The 19,067-nt window shown below is 34.4% G+C and overlaps 2 protein-coding genes and 1 long non-coding RNA gene across 3 annotated transcripts; 1 reads left to right on the forward strand and 2 right to left on the reverse strand.

The window, feature by feature from the left end:
- Window positions 1–206: 206 nt before the first annotated feature.
- On the reverse strand, window positions 207–1,044 carry LOC146735107 (uncharacterized). The gene is made up of 2 exons (XR_014931407.1): window positions 937–1,044; window positions 207–628 (listed from the first exon to the last, which is right to left on the reverse strand). It is a non-coding gene; the product is annotated as an uncharacterized LOC146735107 (long non-coding RNA).
- Window positions 1,045–1,090: 46 nt separating this feature from the next.
- On the reverse strand, window positions 1,091–6,143 carry LOC144347209 (arylsulfatase B-like). The gene is made up of 14 exons (XM_078007333.2): window positions 6,068–6,143; window positions 5,559–5,577; window positions 4,772–4,922; window positions 4,512–4,563; window positions 4,233–4,336; window positions 3,682–3,797; window positions 3,433–3,500; window positions 3,132–3,233; window positions 2,884–2,947; window positions 2,548–2,645; window positions 2,056–2,192; window positions 1,758–1,816; window positions 1,520–1,637; window positions 1,091–1,271 (listed from the first exon to the last, which is right to left on the reverse strand). Exons 1-14 carry the CDS (start codon window positions 6,119–6,121, stop codon window positions 1,091–1,093), a joined length of 1,323 nt encoding a protein of 440 aa, XP_077863459.2. The 5' UTR covers window positions 6,122–6,143.
- Window positions 6,144–10,883: 4,740 nt separating this feature from the next.
- On the forward strand, window positions 10,884–17,371 carry LOC144347210 (arylsulfatase B-like). The gene is made up of 13 exons (XM_085507377.1): window positions 10,884–10,937; window positions 11,852–11,870; window positions 12,477–12,627; window positions 12,870–12,921; window positions 13,088–13,191; window positions 13,612–13,727; window positions 13,892–13,959; window positions 14,389–14,457; window positions 16,081–16,173; window positions 16,508–16,644; window positions 16,736–16,794; window positions 16,913–17,030; window positions 17,287–17,371. The coding sequence occupies exons 1-13, from the start codon at window positions 10,884–10,886 to the stop codon at window positions 17,369–17,371; spliced, it is 1,125 nt and encodes a 374-aa protein (XP_085363503.1).
- Window positions 17,372–19,067: the final 1,696 nt, after the last annotated feature.

The following is a 19,067-nucleotide window of genomic DNA, read 5'->3' on the forward strand; positions in this document are numbered from 1 at the left end:
CACAACTGCAAGATTACTCTATTTCATGTGCACGATAATTTGTATTATTTTAGATGAAATGTCCTTGACCTTCCTTCCAAAGCAAAAAATATATAGGTGAATTATATTCAATAGGAACTCACAATTATTTTTTTTTGTAAAGGTGTGACGTAAAAATGAATTAAAAATTGTAATACATTTTCATAATGAATTACTGAATAGCACAATTTCTTCATCTTAACAATGAACTTTTATTTGACATCGTTCAGTTAAAACTATTGATAACACTTTGCACAAACATCTAGACAAACGAACATTATCAAGTCACGTGTATCAGAAAGTTACAAATGAAAAATTGTCTGTACAATAATTAATAGGTAATATTAACTATTGAATAATAAGGGATGTGATAAATTGAGTAGTTCGATTTAAAATGAAGGGAATGTCGCATGTTTTGAGTTTACGTATCAGTCGATTTAACACCAACCAGGTGACCAGACATCATTGAAATTTCCGGCGGCACCAGCTAGCTCTGTTGTTTGGTTTACCGGTGGAATTAGCAGTTTACGATGTTCATCCAATCGATCACGTAAATCTTGTACTATATCTTGATTATCAGCTGAGATGTCGTTTCTTTCTTCTGGGTCAACTGCATTGAAAGAGAGACATTAGTAGTCATTGTGTTCTCATACGTTTGACCATCGTACCACTCAAACTGTTCGATAATCAATAGAATATTTACTTCGGAAGTGGTAGTATCTACACACTTTGTTAATTTTGAAACTGAAAACTGGAGACGTTTTGTTATGGATTGGTAACTGTGGCGTCTAATGCGCGAGTCTGCTTACAGAGACAATTAGTTCTGTTATATTGGTGAGCGTGTGCGCCTTTATATGTTCATAATTTGCCGGCACTTATATGTGTTCATTTTTTTCCATATAAAAAACACATTCTTACCTACGACATTGAACAAGTATTCTACGTTCTGTGGAGCCGGTGCGTGTGATTGTTGGTCTGTACTTGGCAATCCGCTTGCTGGGGCGTCACCATAATTGTAATAGTTATCTGAAATAAATATATATCGACATGCGTCAGATTCTGTCGCATCACATTAAGACATGATAAATGCAAATCTACTGCCTTCTCTATCCAAACTACGGCCGCTATACAGTAATCTTTGATTCTGGTAAAATTTCAATCGAGAATTCTTTGAGTGTTTACCTGTTAAACTGATGTCCCGATATGGATACAATAAATCCGGGTGTCCTGTAATCAGTTTGTAGTCTCCGATTCTAAAAACATACAAAACATAATTCATGATGAGATTGTATGCATATATGTTATATTCCACCATAGGTTTGTGATATTTAGAATAGAACATTGTTTTGCAGAACACACACTCGCTTTCATCTGTTCAATCAACTATTCAGTTATTCTAAATAATAATACAATAATATTTCAAATCTTGTTCACAAACCAGAAATGAAAATAGTTATGTTTACCCAATTAACCCCTCATACAGACATATATCATTGCTTACCTGATAGCAGCACCAGGGGACACTGGATCATCATCGATATTGTAGAGGATTTCATTTCTTGGCGATGGTTTATCTTCTGACCATGTTGGCCACATACTTAAACCGTCAAGTTCAGGCTCTGTCAAATACAATACAAAACAGATTATAACAATTTGTAAATATTAAAACGCCGACTATTCAAGATTACGTGACGAAACATAATACTTCGAAAGTGTACTGATTTATTATGTTAACTTACCAGCTTTAGCTCCAGCCACATCAAGGATTGTTCTGTGTATATCAACTATGCTGTATAACCTATGAAAGTAGAAATTAAGTTACGTTATCTGGGAAAGGTTCAACATTTAAAAGTTTAGTTCAAAACAACAAAACTAGCCGAGTACATGTTTTCTAAATTACTCAGCATCGCATTTTTAGAAACGTATTTTACATGATTTATTGTCATTGGCACTGACTGAGACATTAAATTAACCCGGGGATATCAAACTTAATCTTGAGCAACTTTGTGAGATTGTCAATTACCAAAATTAACTTACTCATTGCTTTCATATCCAGTCTTCTTTATTCCCTTCCCACTGACAATAGATGGCACACGAGTAGCGCCCTCAAACAGCGTTCCAGCAATACCGCGGAATGGATAGTTAGAGCCCGATTGAGATGCCAACGCTCCATTCTGTGTGAATAAACATAAATAAATGAATATTTGGACGATATGAACTGGGAAATCAACTCAACTCAAGTAATTGACTCAGGTCAATATTAGTGTCAGAAATGATGAGATTTGAGGGTGTTCAAAATTTCCTTTTTATATTTTATCAGGTTAAACACGCAGAGTAAAATTAGGCGAATCTTTGTTGAAAACTGACAGTGTGTCATTCAAGATAAAGCGACGATAATTCTTTGATTTGAAATGAAATAACATATAGTTTCGCCAATTTAAAGAAAGCTACAGATAAGGTGGCTGTAACATCAACACGTTTGCAATGATTAAATAAATTAGCTAATCATAACAGACATTGGACACTTACGTCTCCTATGAATATTATTAGCGAATCGTCATACATTCCACGGTTCTTCAACGCATCAATCACACCACCAATTATGTCGTCCATCATAGTCAACTTTCCTGCAATAATAAAAATACTTAAATGTTTTTTCTCTCCATTTCACACACTTTGCAATCATATTTTATATTATAACTGAATAATTGTATTCATGACAAGCGTGGAAAGGATTTGTCGATAGATCACTTGTAGTGTCATTGAACATCATACCAATAAATACGGATGCATTATGGTTACGTTTCGGCGTTCACTTGAAGTATCCTGGATACAAATATGCTTATATGGAATTACATCACTTACCATAAAATTGCCTTGTTCTATCATCTTCGATATCGGCATAATTTTCTTCATACTCTTCTGGAATCTTGGGGGAAATCACAAACACACACAAATGCATATAGGTTACAAATACAAACAAGCGCATACATAAAAAATTGTCCCCATTGACTTTAAAGTTTCTTTGGCGGATTTCCTTCTAAGTAGACTAAATTTAAATTAATTGTACTATTGTTGTTAACTCAATCTAACCAACAGAATACGATAATTACCTCCAGATGCTTAGCAGGTATGTCCAGAGTAAACGCAAGAAATAGTGGCGTTCCTGGGTAATGGGTATTTACGATATGCTCTGCTCTATCACCAAGCATTAACTGTGGATAAGAAAGATATTATGATATAATTTGTCGATTTTTTATTTCATTATTTTCTTTTCACGAGAACCTCGAAAGCGTGGCATCATTCTTTACTTAATTGCTGATAACAAATATAAAAAAATGCTTGTATAGCGAGTTTCTCAAAATACAATATGTCAAAGATATATGTTATAACAATAGTATTAATGATACTCACTGCAAGATAATCGTCACTTTTTGGTACCACTCCCATGTTGTCACGGAAATCATATCCTGCTGAAGGAGCTAGAATGACAAATCAATTCAATAATGAGTGAACAGAAACCCTTGTAAATCCCCATCTCATTCGAGTCGAATGTGCATATCATAATCATAATTATGGCATAATATCAATTCTGTCATATTCATATTAACATATATTAATATATATTATTTAAGTATATTGTTTTACTAATAGTTAACTTACATAGTACCCCATTCATTTTATCGTAATCACCGACTCCCAATGTCCATAGACCATAGTGTGAGTCAAAACCACGATTCGTTGGTAGATACTCATCCTTACAGAATCCTAAATGCCATCTAAAACAAATAAATTTGAATAACATTAGAAACAATTAGAAATAATTAACAGAAATATTATTTAGAAATCGTCTTGATTATATCTATGTTATTTGCTTTTTTTCAATATGTAGAACTTTTACTGATAATATATATATTATTACATCATGTTTCGGTGTTCAAGCCTGTGGTTCAATTTGTTTCAGAAAACTATCGAATTGTCTATGCTTACAGGAAGTGTATAGTTTATCTAAATTGTTTGTTGTAGAATTATTGTGGTTTATCATCAAAACTTAAGTAGTCACGTGACTTACTGTCTTATGTTTGAAAACAAAAATATCACCAGAATGTAATGCTGAGAATGAGATGAGGCTCTCAACCATGTAATCGTATAATCCTCATTACAGCAAACAAATGTAAGTTTGATATAAGTGATATATGCTATGGTCTACTTACTTTCCAACCATATGAGTAGAGTATCCAACTTCTTTAAGTTTTTCTGGTAATAGCTTGAATTCCAATGGAACTCCACTAGGATGAAGGTTGAACACCATTTGATGCTGTAAATAAATATTAAAAGAATTTATTTTTAATTTATTAAATAATTAGAATTATGTCAACATTGGGAAGCGACATGTTTCAAGACATAAGTTAAATTTATTTTGTAATGTCATTTTCAAGTAAATATAAATTGCGAAGCCAGGCATATTTTGTTCAAATAAAAGAAATATTTACCTGATTTCCTGTTTTGAAAGGATACAATCCCGTCATCATAGCAGCTCTTGATCTGAATAATTACATATAAATATGTATTTAGTATTATAAAAATCAGATGTATATTGCACAGACTAGAGAGTCCAGGATTTACAATCCAATTAAGACACTGAAATTCGACATTGACATGTAAGCTAAAATATAGTTATACATCTTGGTATTGAACTTAACTGAATAAATTATATCTACATTCCATAAATAGTAACGATATTATCACTTACGGTGTACATGTAGGATGGGTATATGATTGGTTGAATATGACGCCATCAGCGGCGAGATCCATCAAGTTGGGCATTGCGATATCAGGGTTGTGCCAATGTACGTCATTCCATCCCATGTCATCCACAAATATTAGAATAACATGCGGTTGATCTTATAAAAATAATGAAGGAATGAATATTAATGTATAACATTACATTGCTCAACTAGTATATTGCATAAATTATGCAAATTATACATAATGCGTGATATTGTTTGTTTTAACAAATTAATGTAATCGTTATGAAATAATAGTATGGCAAGAAAAGCATGCAACGCGTCGGCAATAAGATAATCACACTGCTGTCTTGCATAATTTATGACATTCTCTCTGTAAACTCATATACTTGTTAACGTTGAATCGCGAATCAATATTATTACAAAATAAAGCTAGCCATCCTTCAGGAAGCATTGAATACTAAAGCAATAAGACATTACGGACACCTCTCATGGAAGACGACAATCTAAGTTTATATTTTTTTATAATTTGTAAATTCATGTTTTCGCCATCACCGTTATGTAAAAGTTTCTGCACAACTACAGATCTTACAAACTTGCCATTCCGAAATATGTTTATATTTGAAACACGCGGATTTGTGGATCAATCATAAATTCTGATAGCGATATTCGTTGAATGATTACAAATAGTGTAACCAAATGTTTGAAAGTTCTCACTTGCCAACTGTTCAATTCCAAGATTAGGAAATCGAAAACAATTCCTCGACATTGAACAGAATGAACAAATCTTACCTGCTTCAGCAATGCAAGGCTGCAATACAAAAAAAATATTAAACGTGACAAATGCAATATTGTTTTATCACATCGACAAATAAAATATTATATACGGCAGAAATAGATTATTGCTTTTTTTAAAAAGGTGATTCCAAAATATTGGATGGCCGGACATGGAGGATTGCTGTGCCTTTTGATTCCAAATAGTCAAGAAAATAGTTTCCAAGAACCTATCCGAATCAAATCAGATATAGTGTGTGCTGTTTTTATTGGACATACACGCTCTTCGGTACCACACATACACAGTTACAGTGTCTGCAACACAACACTTGAACACAGTGCTCCCCGAAGCAGTTAGCGCTGAAATAAATACGATGAACGAGAGACTAAAAAAGTCAGAGACTAAAAATGTTCAACAAAAGAATCGTTAATAGAATTTTCCCAACTTAATGCAGTAAAAATGGGACGTCAAATTAAAACAAACATGAGTTTAGTATTTTTTCTAAGAATGCCCGGTTGTTACCTACCTTGCTGACAACTGCCAGCGCCAGAAAAACAACTATGCAATATAGACTACTCATCGTGACTGCCTCGATTCGCGGTTGTTATCAATTGCATAGAACATGTCTAATATATATACTTATCGGTGAGTGTGCTATTAATATTCAACACATCAACGTACAAAAATAAACGTGTAGTACAAAGGAGTAGAAATTTATTGATTCGGTTACGCAACTACTGTAAATTGCTGGTACCTTCAGACACGAAAATAAAAATGCACCATGATACTTGCAGGTGACATTAATCATAACCGGTTGACCAACCTGTGTAAAAAGGCGGCTACTGTTATACAGATAGAATTTCCCTGGGCATTCAGATTTGCCGGTCATGGCGTCTACGAGTATTTTGCTTTCAAAACAAAGTTACAAATTCCTAATGTACATATTATCCTTTTCGAGTTCCAGGCGGCATATCAGTGGCACTATTTCGTGTATAAAGTATGAATCAATGAGATTATTTATTACACATCCGACTATCTAGTGTCAGGAAAATGGATAAATGAAATGAAGGGTTAGAAGGTTCACGACATCTAACACGAAGTCGCTAGGTACTACTATGTATGTTCGTGTTATTAATAATAATACAGTGACAGGGATAGTGATACCGGCTAAATATCAATGTGTCAATATTATTATGGTACCACACACTCATTGATTATACATTAGAGGGCGATAACGTTTAATTTCAAAGGCCGTTTGCACGAGGTTTTTCTTGAGGCAACGAACCGGGTAGCGCATGGGAAAAATCGGCGACAATAACGGTTACACGAGGTAACTTACATTGGCGACGAGCGTGTAGATACATGCAAACCGACATAAGACGTGTTTTTTTTTTTATTTTTTTTTTTTTTTATTTTAGGCGACGTGTCGTGTTCTTATTTGTCGACGCGATTATGATATACATACGAAGCAACTCATTAGACAACATATGCGTTGCTGGTCACGTTGTCAACATATGGAAACAAAAACAAAAACATACTTTAATATTATTTGACTTATTGAATCTATTGATATATTTGTGTTTACTAGTTTTGATATTTTTTTTATTTTTAAATCAGGTCACCTGACCCCTTCACCAGTTTCAATGAACATATATAGTTCAGTTTGAAATTGTACGATTATTGTCTCTCTGATCGAAAGTGGGTATGCAATATGTAAATATCCTGGAATTGAAAGTCAAATTTTGGTCATGCGGGCAGGCATTCACATTACATGGCATCACAATGCATACTTAAACCATGAGCATGGGAATAATAACATCCGCGTATCCACTAAATTAGGTAAAGTAATCAAATTTATGCAGTGCTAAAAGATGTGCTAGCAGGCAAGAATTGATATCGGTGACAGAAAAAAAATAATACAAAATTAGTTTCTCTTTTATCTACCCTCTCCCGTTCGTCTTGCCTTCGCCGCCTATTTACACAATGGAATGCTCCGCTAAATGGTTGGTTGGTGTGGAGCGATAATTCTTGTAAGTTTTCGTAACTAAAGATTCTAGATGTATATTTCTACACATTGATTATGCGTGAATGACTTTGGTGCCCTAGCTCAATATCTAATTATATCCTCATACTAAAAGCAATTATTCCTGAACCTGCCCTTGCATAACCGGAATTCAGTGTTATTTCGTTTCATCCCAACGCTGTTTTGTCCAAATGTCGGTTTGTCGAAGTAAATATTTACAAATAAATGAAGAGGCATCCATCATTTTTGGTGATTTTTGACCCCATGCGTCGGTCGATACTATCAGTGCACTGTTTTCGGCACTTTGTAGTTTTCCATGACTAACATATCACTGACTACATGGAATTCAGACACATTGTCATGCGACGGCCTATCGGCCGATTTTGATACAATAGAAGACAATATTAATTAAAATTGTAGTTTAGGATTTCTGAACACTTTTTTAAATTGTTCGATTCTTAACATTCCATTGCGAAGTGATAGCGCTTCTAAGTCTGAAGTAAACAAAGGAATGTGTTCGAATGCGACGTCAATTTGATGCACAGTTTCCAAATAGTGGGGAACATTAAAACGCACGCACTTTCGAACACTTACGTAGTGTTTTATAAGAGGGTGAATTCTATTGTATTTTGTATTAAAGTTGATGGATGAAATCTTCCTTGTTACATTATTGGGGCTAGAAGTTACTCTGAGTGTCATGGCCTTGTTTTGCAGTTACTGCCCTCCATAATTGCCGGATAATACAAGTGTGACGGCATAATAACTATATCAAAACAATATAGGTGAGGCAAAACAAATCGTGTTATCTTTCATATCATCTGACGTTGTCTCTTTGCGGATTCATTTTCGAAATAGTCAATATTGTTTTCGCAATAATAAAATGTATAAATAATAACAGGTCGTGGTACCAGTACTTATCACATAAATAATTGGACACCTATTATTGATTTTTACACATACAGATAGCTATGTTGAACAACGGTTGTTGCAGCCCGCAAATTGTAAACCGTGGCGTTTCTCGCAGACCAACCAATATAAACAATGATTATTTAGATCTCAACTTGTTCATTTCTTTTTCATTCTGCGCATTCCCCATTATACCAATTTTTTTTTTTACTCCACTTTTCACAAAAACACATATCCCCACAAACAACTTCATATTACAATACATTTTAAAGCGGAAGGGTCAACACCTCCGCACGCGTGGGAATTGAGTCCCAAGCGATGATAACAACATACGCTACGAACTCAAAGGTTCATGGGTAGACGCTTGTTTATTTGTAAACAACGACACGCTATGGCCACCTGACGCATGCCTAGGTGACGACTCCCCCGCTTTAATATAACACTTAAACTTAAAAGTAAAATAATTGCATATTTATTGTGTATCAATAATCATATTCAATTTATTATTTTCTCCGCCCAACCGAAAACGTGATACAAATTTGTTCTCTCACACAATGACGTTTTTCGGCCAATTGAATATATAAAATGACATCTCCAGTGAAAGTGTGGAAACAGCTCGACTACCGACTATGCACTATGTAAAATTAATTTGGTTGGTATGGGAACAATCGCTATACAAATCGAGAACGTCAGCGCGAAGAGCTGCTTTAAAGTGCTTATGTTTAACACCAAACATACCGATATGCACATATTTACTATACCCGTGTACGCAATTTAATTCATACTGTCTAAACCAAGCCCCGCCCCATATAAATGTTTATTTATTTATATTGTGTTATTCTAGGTACTATATATTGTTGCCAGCGTTTAGCTCATCCGTCTGAAAATTTTAATACGTGAAATATTAGTTGTTGAAGGAGAAAATTAGAGTTTTATTCAGTTTTATTTTAAGTACAATGTACTGTAACTTTGTTATTAGTGTAGCAGGAAAATTGAATTGTATACAATAGTAATGTATACTGGTTATTTTGGTATCAAATCGTCGCATGCTGTATGTTTCCTGCAGGTGTTACCATTTTGAAAATACCAAAACTGTTTTTATGAGTCACGGTACCAGTACTTAATACTTTAACATTGCATTTCCCACACACCTGTTACACACATCTTATTATTTACCACCTCGACATGAACGCAGATACTTTTGTTGAACACGCATAGTAAAATTATGAATGGTACGTTATATCCGCAGTGAATTATTCTGAGGTTACAATAGGCTTTTTCTATAAAACAAATTATATAAATTCACCAGTGAATATTATTAAACAACGTTTATCATAGCCTGGGATTGCTACACAGATGTATAAATTACCTTAAATTTATAGCCTCGTCCCCGTAACTAGTTATCAATTTAGGAGTATTTTGTATAATATTGAAGGAACATTATTTTGCGCATTATTTTGGCCATAGCACAACGGAAAAAAATAAATTACCACCTGGAATCATGAAAAGGTTTTTTATGATTTCGCTAAATTATATTTATGTCAATGTTACACAAATTAGAGATAAAAGTCTTCTTTAGTTGTATGAGATTCCTTTCACTATAGTTATCAAATTAACAGCAGTGCTGAATATGTTTCTTTTTCATTTTTTTTCAACGAATGGAAATAGATCTTTATTTCAGATAAACATGTTTTATTGTCACGGCGATTTTGTTTAGACATTGATGTAGTCTGTGACTGCCTAAATTAATCGCTTCATATATGCCACCACTGACATTGGCCCAAGAAACCCACGGGAATGCCGCCTAGAAATTACCCCTGAGATGCGCTTCTAAAATTGCCTCTAAGATGCCGCCTCGAAAAATCGCATTGAGAGAGCCTTTAGAAATTGCGACTGCGATGCAACACATCTGCTGATGCATACAGATACTGCCTTACTCCTGACAAAATAGTACACATACATTTTACGCAAAAATAAACTTGTCAAACAAAACCATGTTATCGAAAACAGTAATTGGTCACCTTGAATTTCTAAATTGTTTTGAAAGCAAACTACTTCGTAGACGTAATGACCGCTTATTCGAAATGCTCAATCAAATGTGCTAAACGTCAGGGAAAATTCTATCTGTATAAAATAACCAGCCCCTTTTTACAATGGCTGTTCAACCGGTTATGATTACTGTCACCTGCAAGTGAATAATTTATTATGGTCCTACTTTTAGTTTCATTTCTTAAGGTACCAGCAAATTACAGTTTGTTGCGTAACCGAATTAATAAATTTCTACTTCTTTGTACTACACGTTTATTTTTGTACTAAAATATGTTGAATATTAATAGCACACTGTGCCGATAACTATATATATATTAGACAAGTTCAATACAATTGATAACAATCACGAATCGAGGCAGTCACGATGAGTAGTCTACATTGCATAGTTGTCTTTCTGGCACTGGCAGTTGTCAGCAAGGTAAGTAACAACCGGCATGTTTAGAACACATACCAACATTTCATTAACGATTCTGTTGTTAAAAATGTTAAGTCTTAGTCTAGCTGGAGAAAATATTGAGTTTACTGCAATGTTCGTGACATCGCATTTAGTTCAACTTATAGCCTTGTTTTCTGCCACGGAGAGCACCGTGTTCAATTGTCGTGTGGTAGGCAGTATAAGTGTATATTGGGCGGCACCGAGGATTGTGTACCTCCAATGAAAGGGCAAACATTATATCTGATTAAGACTTTCAGTTTTGCGTGGACAATTTATCGGTTTTATAACGACAGTTATTCTCAGATATGCTCTTGCGTACTGTTCGCCATATGTTTTTGACTATTTGGAATCACTGTGCATGGTGATTCTCTGTGTTCGACAATCCAATATTTTGGGATTGTGGTACCATTTATTACACAAAATACAATAATGTATTCCTATGGCAGTACTGTTTTCGTTTTGTTTTGTTGTTATTTGCTCAATTATTATATATCCATACTTGAAATACTTGAAAATCCACATGAAAAAACTTTAAAAGATAAAACGTTGCATGTTGTAGGTTTCAACTATTAGTAGTTAATGGATATTTTCATGCATATATTGCCGGGATTGTTGAGCGTGTGTTTCATTTTAACCTAACAGGTTGATACTAAACAAACTCTTTTCAAAATTACCAATGACCTGTTCCAGAGTAGGTGATGGCTGATCGTTTCATCATGTTAGAAATATACTAGTATTTCAACAACAAGAAACAAAGATCAAAATATTTTAGTAAAGAAATTGAAATTGTTTTCAATAATAGTTGACAGTGAATACAATATTATAGTTCTTGATGTGATGAAACGATGTTGGATTTGTCACTTTTAACGTAAACTTCTTTTTCTTTTGTATTACAGCCAAGTATTGCTGAATCGGGTAAGCATTTTCTTTTATTTATATGGGGAACTTCTTTCAGTGTCAAAAGATTTTTTCGATTTTTTATTCTTGAAAGCACTAAGTTGGGGAGGTAGGAACTGTCACTATTTGGTAACAACGATCCAGAAACTTGTGTTTCAAATATCAAGATGTTTTGGAATGGCAAGATTGTTAGATTTGTAGTTGAGTTGCAGCATTTATATATTGGCGAAAACAGTCGATCGTATTTCATGACTAGTATTGATAATGTCTTACTGCTTAAGTATTCAATGTTCTCCGGTACATGGTTAGCCTATTTTGTATGTATTATTTTCTATTTGTACACCGAGTGGCACACGGTGTATACTGCTAAATATACAACGATTCAACATTAACAAGTATATGAGGTTAAAGAGAGAATATCATGAATCATATACGAAGCAGGATGATATTCTTAGTGACTTACATGCTGTGTGTTCTTTCTGTCATATTATTAATTCATAACGATTACATTCATTTGTTAAAACATTCAATACCACATGTTAAGCATACAGTTAAGTTACGTTTTTATGATGAGCTATGTTTTAGTTCTATAATTTCATATTTTTTCGTTCATTGTTTTACCAGATCAACCACATGTTATTCTTATATTTGTGGATGACATGGGATGGAATGACGTACATTGGCACAACCCTGATATTGCAATGCCCAACTTGATGGATCTCGCCGCTGATGGCGTCATATTCAACCAATCATATACCCATCCTACATGTACACCGTAAGTGTTAATATCGTTACTATGTATGGAATGCAGTTATAAAATGTTCATTCAAGTTCAGTATAATAGCAATAAAGGTTAATGTAGAATGGATTCATTGTCATCATGATAGCGTACAGGTTAATTTCAGTGTCTCACTTCAATATAAATCAGTATCTCGACAAATAGTTGTTCGTTCCTATTGATATGAAATATAAATTTGAATTATTATACCATATGTATACTTATATATTATTATTTAGATCAAGAGCTGCTATGATGAAGGGATTGTATCCTTTCAAAACAGGAAATCAGGTGAGAATTATTTTTATTGAGATACAATGTATCTGTCTTCGCAGATCCTATTTACTTAGAAATGACGATACAAAATAAATTTGACCAATGTCTTGAACAAATTTACTTCCTAACACTGTCTTAATTCTCGTTAGTTAATTAAATTCTGTTCATATATATTTTTCAGCATCAAATGGTGTTCAACCTTCATCCTAGTGGGGTTCCATTGGAATTCAAGCTGTTACCAGAAAAACTTAAAGAAGTTGGATACTCTACTCATATGGTTGGAAAGTAAGTAGACCATAGCATATATCACATTGTACTTACATTTGTTTGCTGTACTAAGGATTATGCGATTACAATGCTGAGAGTCTGATCCAATTCTTACATTACATTATTACATACTTATGATGATATTTTTGTTTTTTAAATACATTTTAAATAAAAGATACCTTCATATAATTTCAGACAATCTGATCTGGAAACATCTCGTTCAGTTGCCATGGTTTTCTAAAACAAGTTGACCCAGTGTGATATTACAATATATCGGCAAATAACCTCGATCTGATTAATGACATTGTATGTGGTTGCTAATTTGACACAAAATAAAAGTCACACGCAATGATAGAAAGCAATTAATATATAGATAGAATCAAAGATATTTCTATTATATATTTCTTATTTCCAAATGTTTTCCAAATTTGTTTTTAGATGGCATTTAGGGTTCTGTAAAGATGAGTATCAACCAACAAATCGTGGTTTTGACTCACACTATGGTCTATGGACATTGGGAGTCGGTAACTACGATAAAATGAATGGAGTACTCTGTAAGTTAACTATTAGTAAAACAATATACTTATTCTTATATGTGTCTATGTATATGACAGTGGTGATATTGTGCCATAGTTATGATAACACGTTTTCGGGAACGGGTCGACTGAGACAACGATTTTATTCAGTTCACTCATCTTTGAATGGTTTGTCATTCTAGCTCCTTCAGCAGGATATGATTTCCTTGATAACATGGGAGTGGTACCAAAAAGTGACGGTTATCTTGCAGTGAGTATGAATAATAGTATTGTCATAAACCAATGTCAAAACACTCATTAAACAGAAACTTATATTGTTTATAAGTAATTAAGTAAAGCATGGTGCCTCGCTTTCAAAGTTATGGTGAAAACTTTAAAACAATATAATGATAAATCGACAAATTATAACATATTTTCTTGTCCACAGTTAATGCTTGGTGATAGAGCATAGCATATCGTAAATACCCATTACCCAGGAACTCCACTCTTTTATGCGTTTACTCAGGACATCCCTGCTAAGCATCTGGAGGTAACTATCTTATTCTGTTGGTTACAGTAAAACAATAGTACATTTAACTAAAATTACATAGAAATTTGCATTTGGTATAAGTTTTGTATGTAATTATTTTCGTTGGTAACTTATTACATTAATTTTGTGTCTCTGTGTTATTTCCCCAAGATTCCCGAAGAGTATGAAGAAAAGTATGCCGAAATCGAAGATGATAGAACTAGACAATTTTATTTTATGGTAGGTAAAATAATTCCAAATAAGCATAGTTCTATCTAAGGACACTTCATCCCTGGCCTGGGACATTACATATGTCATCAAGTGAACGTCGAAATATTCAAGTGCCTGTGAAAAGCCCTCCCACATTTCCCACTTTAAATCTGTGTCCCACTGAAATGGACATTTATTGATTTTGTTGTTGAAAATGATTACTCGTATTCAAGTAAATTTGAATTTTTTCTCTCGTACTGTCGCCACGCCCACCTATCCTGAAACGATTGACTGTTTCCGGATTTCCGACTCTCTCCAACGTTAAAATAAGCCACCAAATGCCAAAATATGAGAGAAAGCCATACTCTTGAGCCGTACGTTTATAATAACACTGCGTCATTCAACATACTTTTAAACGATATACATTTTCGGTCAGCGATTTTTTTTTCTATTTGAGAGAGAGATTTTTGGAAAGGTTGTTTTTACAACAAACACTTATGATGGTTTGATGTTGTGTTGAGGGCGGGAGGAGTGATACGTATAGCCATAATGTAAGTATTTACATGTTTTCAATCGACATCAGTGGACGGAAGCCATGCACGAAACGGGAAAAGGGTGGGATGGACTTTCTCCTTACACCGTCATGTATAGTGTCCATTTTACCTCAGATTCTTTTTTCATGAAAGAACAACCAGGTTTTAAAGGGAATCGCCGACAACTTAAGCCTCGTGCAATACCATCACTTGTTTGTGTTATGTAAGGTAGAAATAATTTTGATGGTGTAGCAAAAAAAACGAAGCGTCGGGCAAACAAGAAATTACGCAGCACTTACACACTGCGAATTGTTTTCATTTTCGCAGGCTAAAAGTTTCTGAATTCTTCGCTGATTGGTGTCGAATGTCGAATTCACACCTCTGTTACCTTTACTTGCAGTTTGAGCAGCGTGATAATAAGAATCAACTAAGTCAATTATAATATGATGTCATAATTATGACAATCACGCTAACTCGAATTCACTTTGAATTGCCAACTCCAATGTTGTCTAGTGCCGGGGTCCAGCGAAATTACACACGTGTGCCCTTCACGGTGACCAGCTACGCAAGAAAGGGCATACTTCGCATTTAACTCAACCCTATGTGACAAACTTTATATTATGTGTTCATCATGATTCATTCTTCCTCGACGAACAATTACATACGTGGCAATTTAGTTAAATATGAGAAAACTGTGCATGAAATGTGTATTATATACACGTATCGGCAGTGAAAGTTGCCCATCTAGTTCCCCTTCTTACGTCACAAGGGGAATTTATGTATGCAGATGAGCAGCTAATGAGGAGCCTCGTTTTGATATACACAAACAAATTTTGAAAAGTAAAAGTTTGAAACGCATTTTTTCACTTTAAAAAAAATATGTTATGCTTTGAAACATAAAAAATAATAATACTTATGTGCCGATGAATGATTTTAGGCGAGAAAATAGCAACCATTTCACAGGCACCATAATGCATTCATATTTAGTTATGATGGTAAATGGCACAATGGGTGCCCGATATTTCCTGCTCAAAAATAAACAGCCTTAGTTGTAAAAAATGAATGCCCGTTATGTAAAATGAAAAAAAAACAATTTAGTATTATTACTATTTCAGGAAAGTTGACTATGATGGACGACATAATTGGCGGTGTGGTGGATGCATTGAAGAGCCGTGGAATGTATGACGATTCGCTAATAATATTCATAGGTGACGTAAGTAAACAACGTCTGTTTTGTTCATTTAATTTGTAAACGTGTTTATGACTATCTGCAATTGTCTATGTCATTTTTTTTTCAAATCAGGAGACTGATTTAGATGGAGAGTTGCCATCTTTTTTATCTTGAATGGTACATTTTTTAGAAACCATCGCCTACTTTTACTCTGCGTAATTTGATATATGTTAAATTTGAACCTCCTCGTTGGGCATAATCCGTCTTTCCGTGTAGATATATTACTCTCAGATTTCACAATTTAATAATATTATAGTTGAGTGGATTTCCAAGTTTGTGTCGTCCATTTATGTATATGTCTACATTTATTACACAGAATGGAGCGTTATCGTCTCAATCCGGCTCAAACTATCCATTCCGCGGTATTGCTGGAACACTGTTTGAGGGCGCCACTCGTGTACCATCTATTGTCAGTGGGAAGGGAATAAAGAAGACTGGATATGAAAGCAATGAGTAAGATAACTGTAGTAATAATAATCTCACAACAATAATCACAACTAATGTCAACGAACCCTAAATAAGTTCATTTCCACTTGGTTCATAGGTTATACAGCATAGTTGATATACACAGAACAATCCTTGATGTGGCTGGAGCTAAAGCTGGTAAGTTAACACATAAAGTCAATAAATTTTAGGCATGTTGTTTCACGACCGAATGTTAAATAGCGGGCGTTTTAACATTTACACGTTTTTATAATCTGTTTCGTATTGTATTTGATAGAGCCTGAACTTGACGGTTTAAGTATGTGGCCTACATGGTCAGAAGATAAACCATCGCCAAGAAATGAAATCCTCTACAATATCGATGATGATCCAGTATCCCCTGGTGCTGCTATCAGGTAAGCAATAATATATTTATTCGTGTGTATGGGTTGTTATTATATCAAGTCTGGTTGGTGAACAAGAATTGAAATATTAGCTTGTATTAATATTTTGAATAACCAAATAATTGATCTAACAAGTGAAAACGAATGTGTGCTGCAAAACATTCTTCTATTCTAGAACATTAACTGTACATGTATATGACGAACCTATGGTGGAATATAACATATATGCATACAATCTCATCATGAATTATCTTTTGTATGTTTTTAGGATCGGAGACTATAAACTGATTACAGGACACCCGGATTTATTGTATCCATATCGGGATATCAGTTTAACAGGTAAACACCTATAGAATGTTCGATTGAAATTTTATCAGAACCAAAGATTACTGTAAGGATATTGAAGGCAGTTGAATTGCATTCGCAATGTCTCAATCTGACGACACCATCTGACGCATGTCAATGTATATTTATTTCAGATAACTATTACAATTATGGTGACGCCCCAGCAAGCGGATTGCCAAGTACAGACCAACAATCACACGCACCGGCTCCACAGAACGTAGAATACTTGTTCAATGTCGTAGGTAAGAGTGTGGATTTGTCTTCTTTTAAAGCAAAGCGTCTTGTCACTGTAACTAGACAGGCACATTGGATGTCACGTCTTTTCAGTTTTATTGATTCAATACTAAGGTTATAATGTCTCTCTTTCAATTCAGTTGACCCAGAAGAAAGAAACGACATCTCCGCTGATCATCCAGATATAGTACAGGATTTACGTGATCGATTGGATGAACATCGTAAACTGCTAATTCCACCGGTAAACCAAACAACAGAGCTAGCCGGTGCCGCCGGGAATTTTAATGATGTCTGGTCGCCTGGTTGGTGTTAACTCAAACCATACGACAATTCCCTTCTATTGTTGGTTTCCGATACACGTGACATGAAATTGTCCACAAACGTCAGCAACTTGTAGCTCGTTCGAATTGGCTAGATATTTGTGGAACAAGGTTGTTGTTTACTGCGTGACTGGCAATGAAAAAGACAGCACATTGCATAACGTACCCAGACAAATCAAATCAAATCAAATCAAATCAAATCACGCGTTAGCAATAATTTTAACTCATCTATAATTTATTTGGGTTTCAAAGGTATCAAATAAAAGTTCATTGTTAAGATGAAAAAATGTGCTGTTCAGTAGTTCATTATGAGAGGAGAATATATTATTATTTTTAATTCATTCTTACGTCATATTCTAAACTCTTTATAAATACAAAACCAAATTATTACGAGTTCCCATTGAATATAATTCACGTTTAAATTCGGCTGCTTGGGAAGCAAAATAGCTGTCTTACGGTTAACTGATGTCGAAAAATTTTTTGTAACTGGCAGAAATCTTCTAAATGTATAAATATTTGGCCATGTGGGTAACAGTTTGCGTATCCGATGTACTATATTGTGGGCCCAGACGGAATGAAAGTACATATATTACAAGTGACTCGCACCCCTAAGAGAACTCATGTTTACTGTTAAAAAAGCCAGCAAATCTCACCCGAAATCAGGTCAGCATATTCAGAAGGATAACTATTTTAAATTCAAAAACACAAATATCATTTCGAGCGAATTGATGCACTCATTATGAATGTGTACAACGTAGTTACTGAAATTATTACTGATAAATTGTGTGTGTCAGACACAGGTTATATATCATCGCTTGCTGAGAATGAATATCAATGACACTGGGAAATTAGTCATATCAATGAGCATGGTAGAAAGCGTGACACTGTGCAGTGATTTTCAAATTAGATTTCCTCTTCATGTTCTTATCTTTCTCGTTATTTCTCTCGACCAAACGTAGCACACTTTCGGTTTGCGTACTGAGTAGTACTATTTCTTTTGGTTCCTGTCAGAAAGCATTACACATCAGCTTGTCAAGCTTAATAGCGACGAGTCATGGATTTACGGCATCAGTAATGATTTCTACTTTGGATGTGTGTTAAATACAAATAATCTATAAAATGCTTTCATGTTTGAAGCTCGTTCTGAAAT

This window comes from Saccoglossus kowalevskii, chromosome 13 (genome assembly GCF_978046115.1).
Source record: "Saccoglossus kowalevskii chromosome 13, keSacKowa6.1, whole genome shotgun sequence".
NCBI lineage: Eukaryota > Metazoa > Hemichordata > Enteropneusta > Harrimaniidae > Saccoglossus > Saccoglossus kowalevskii.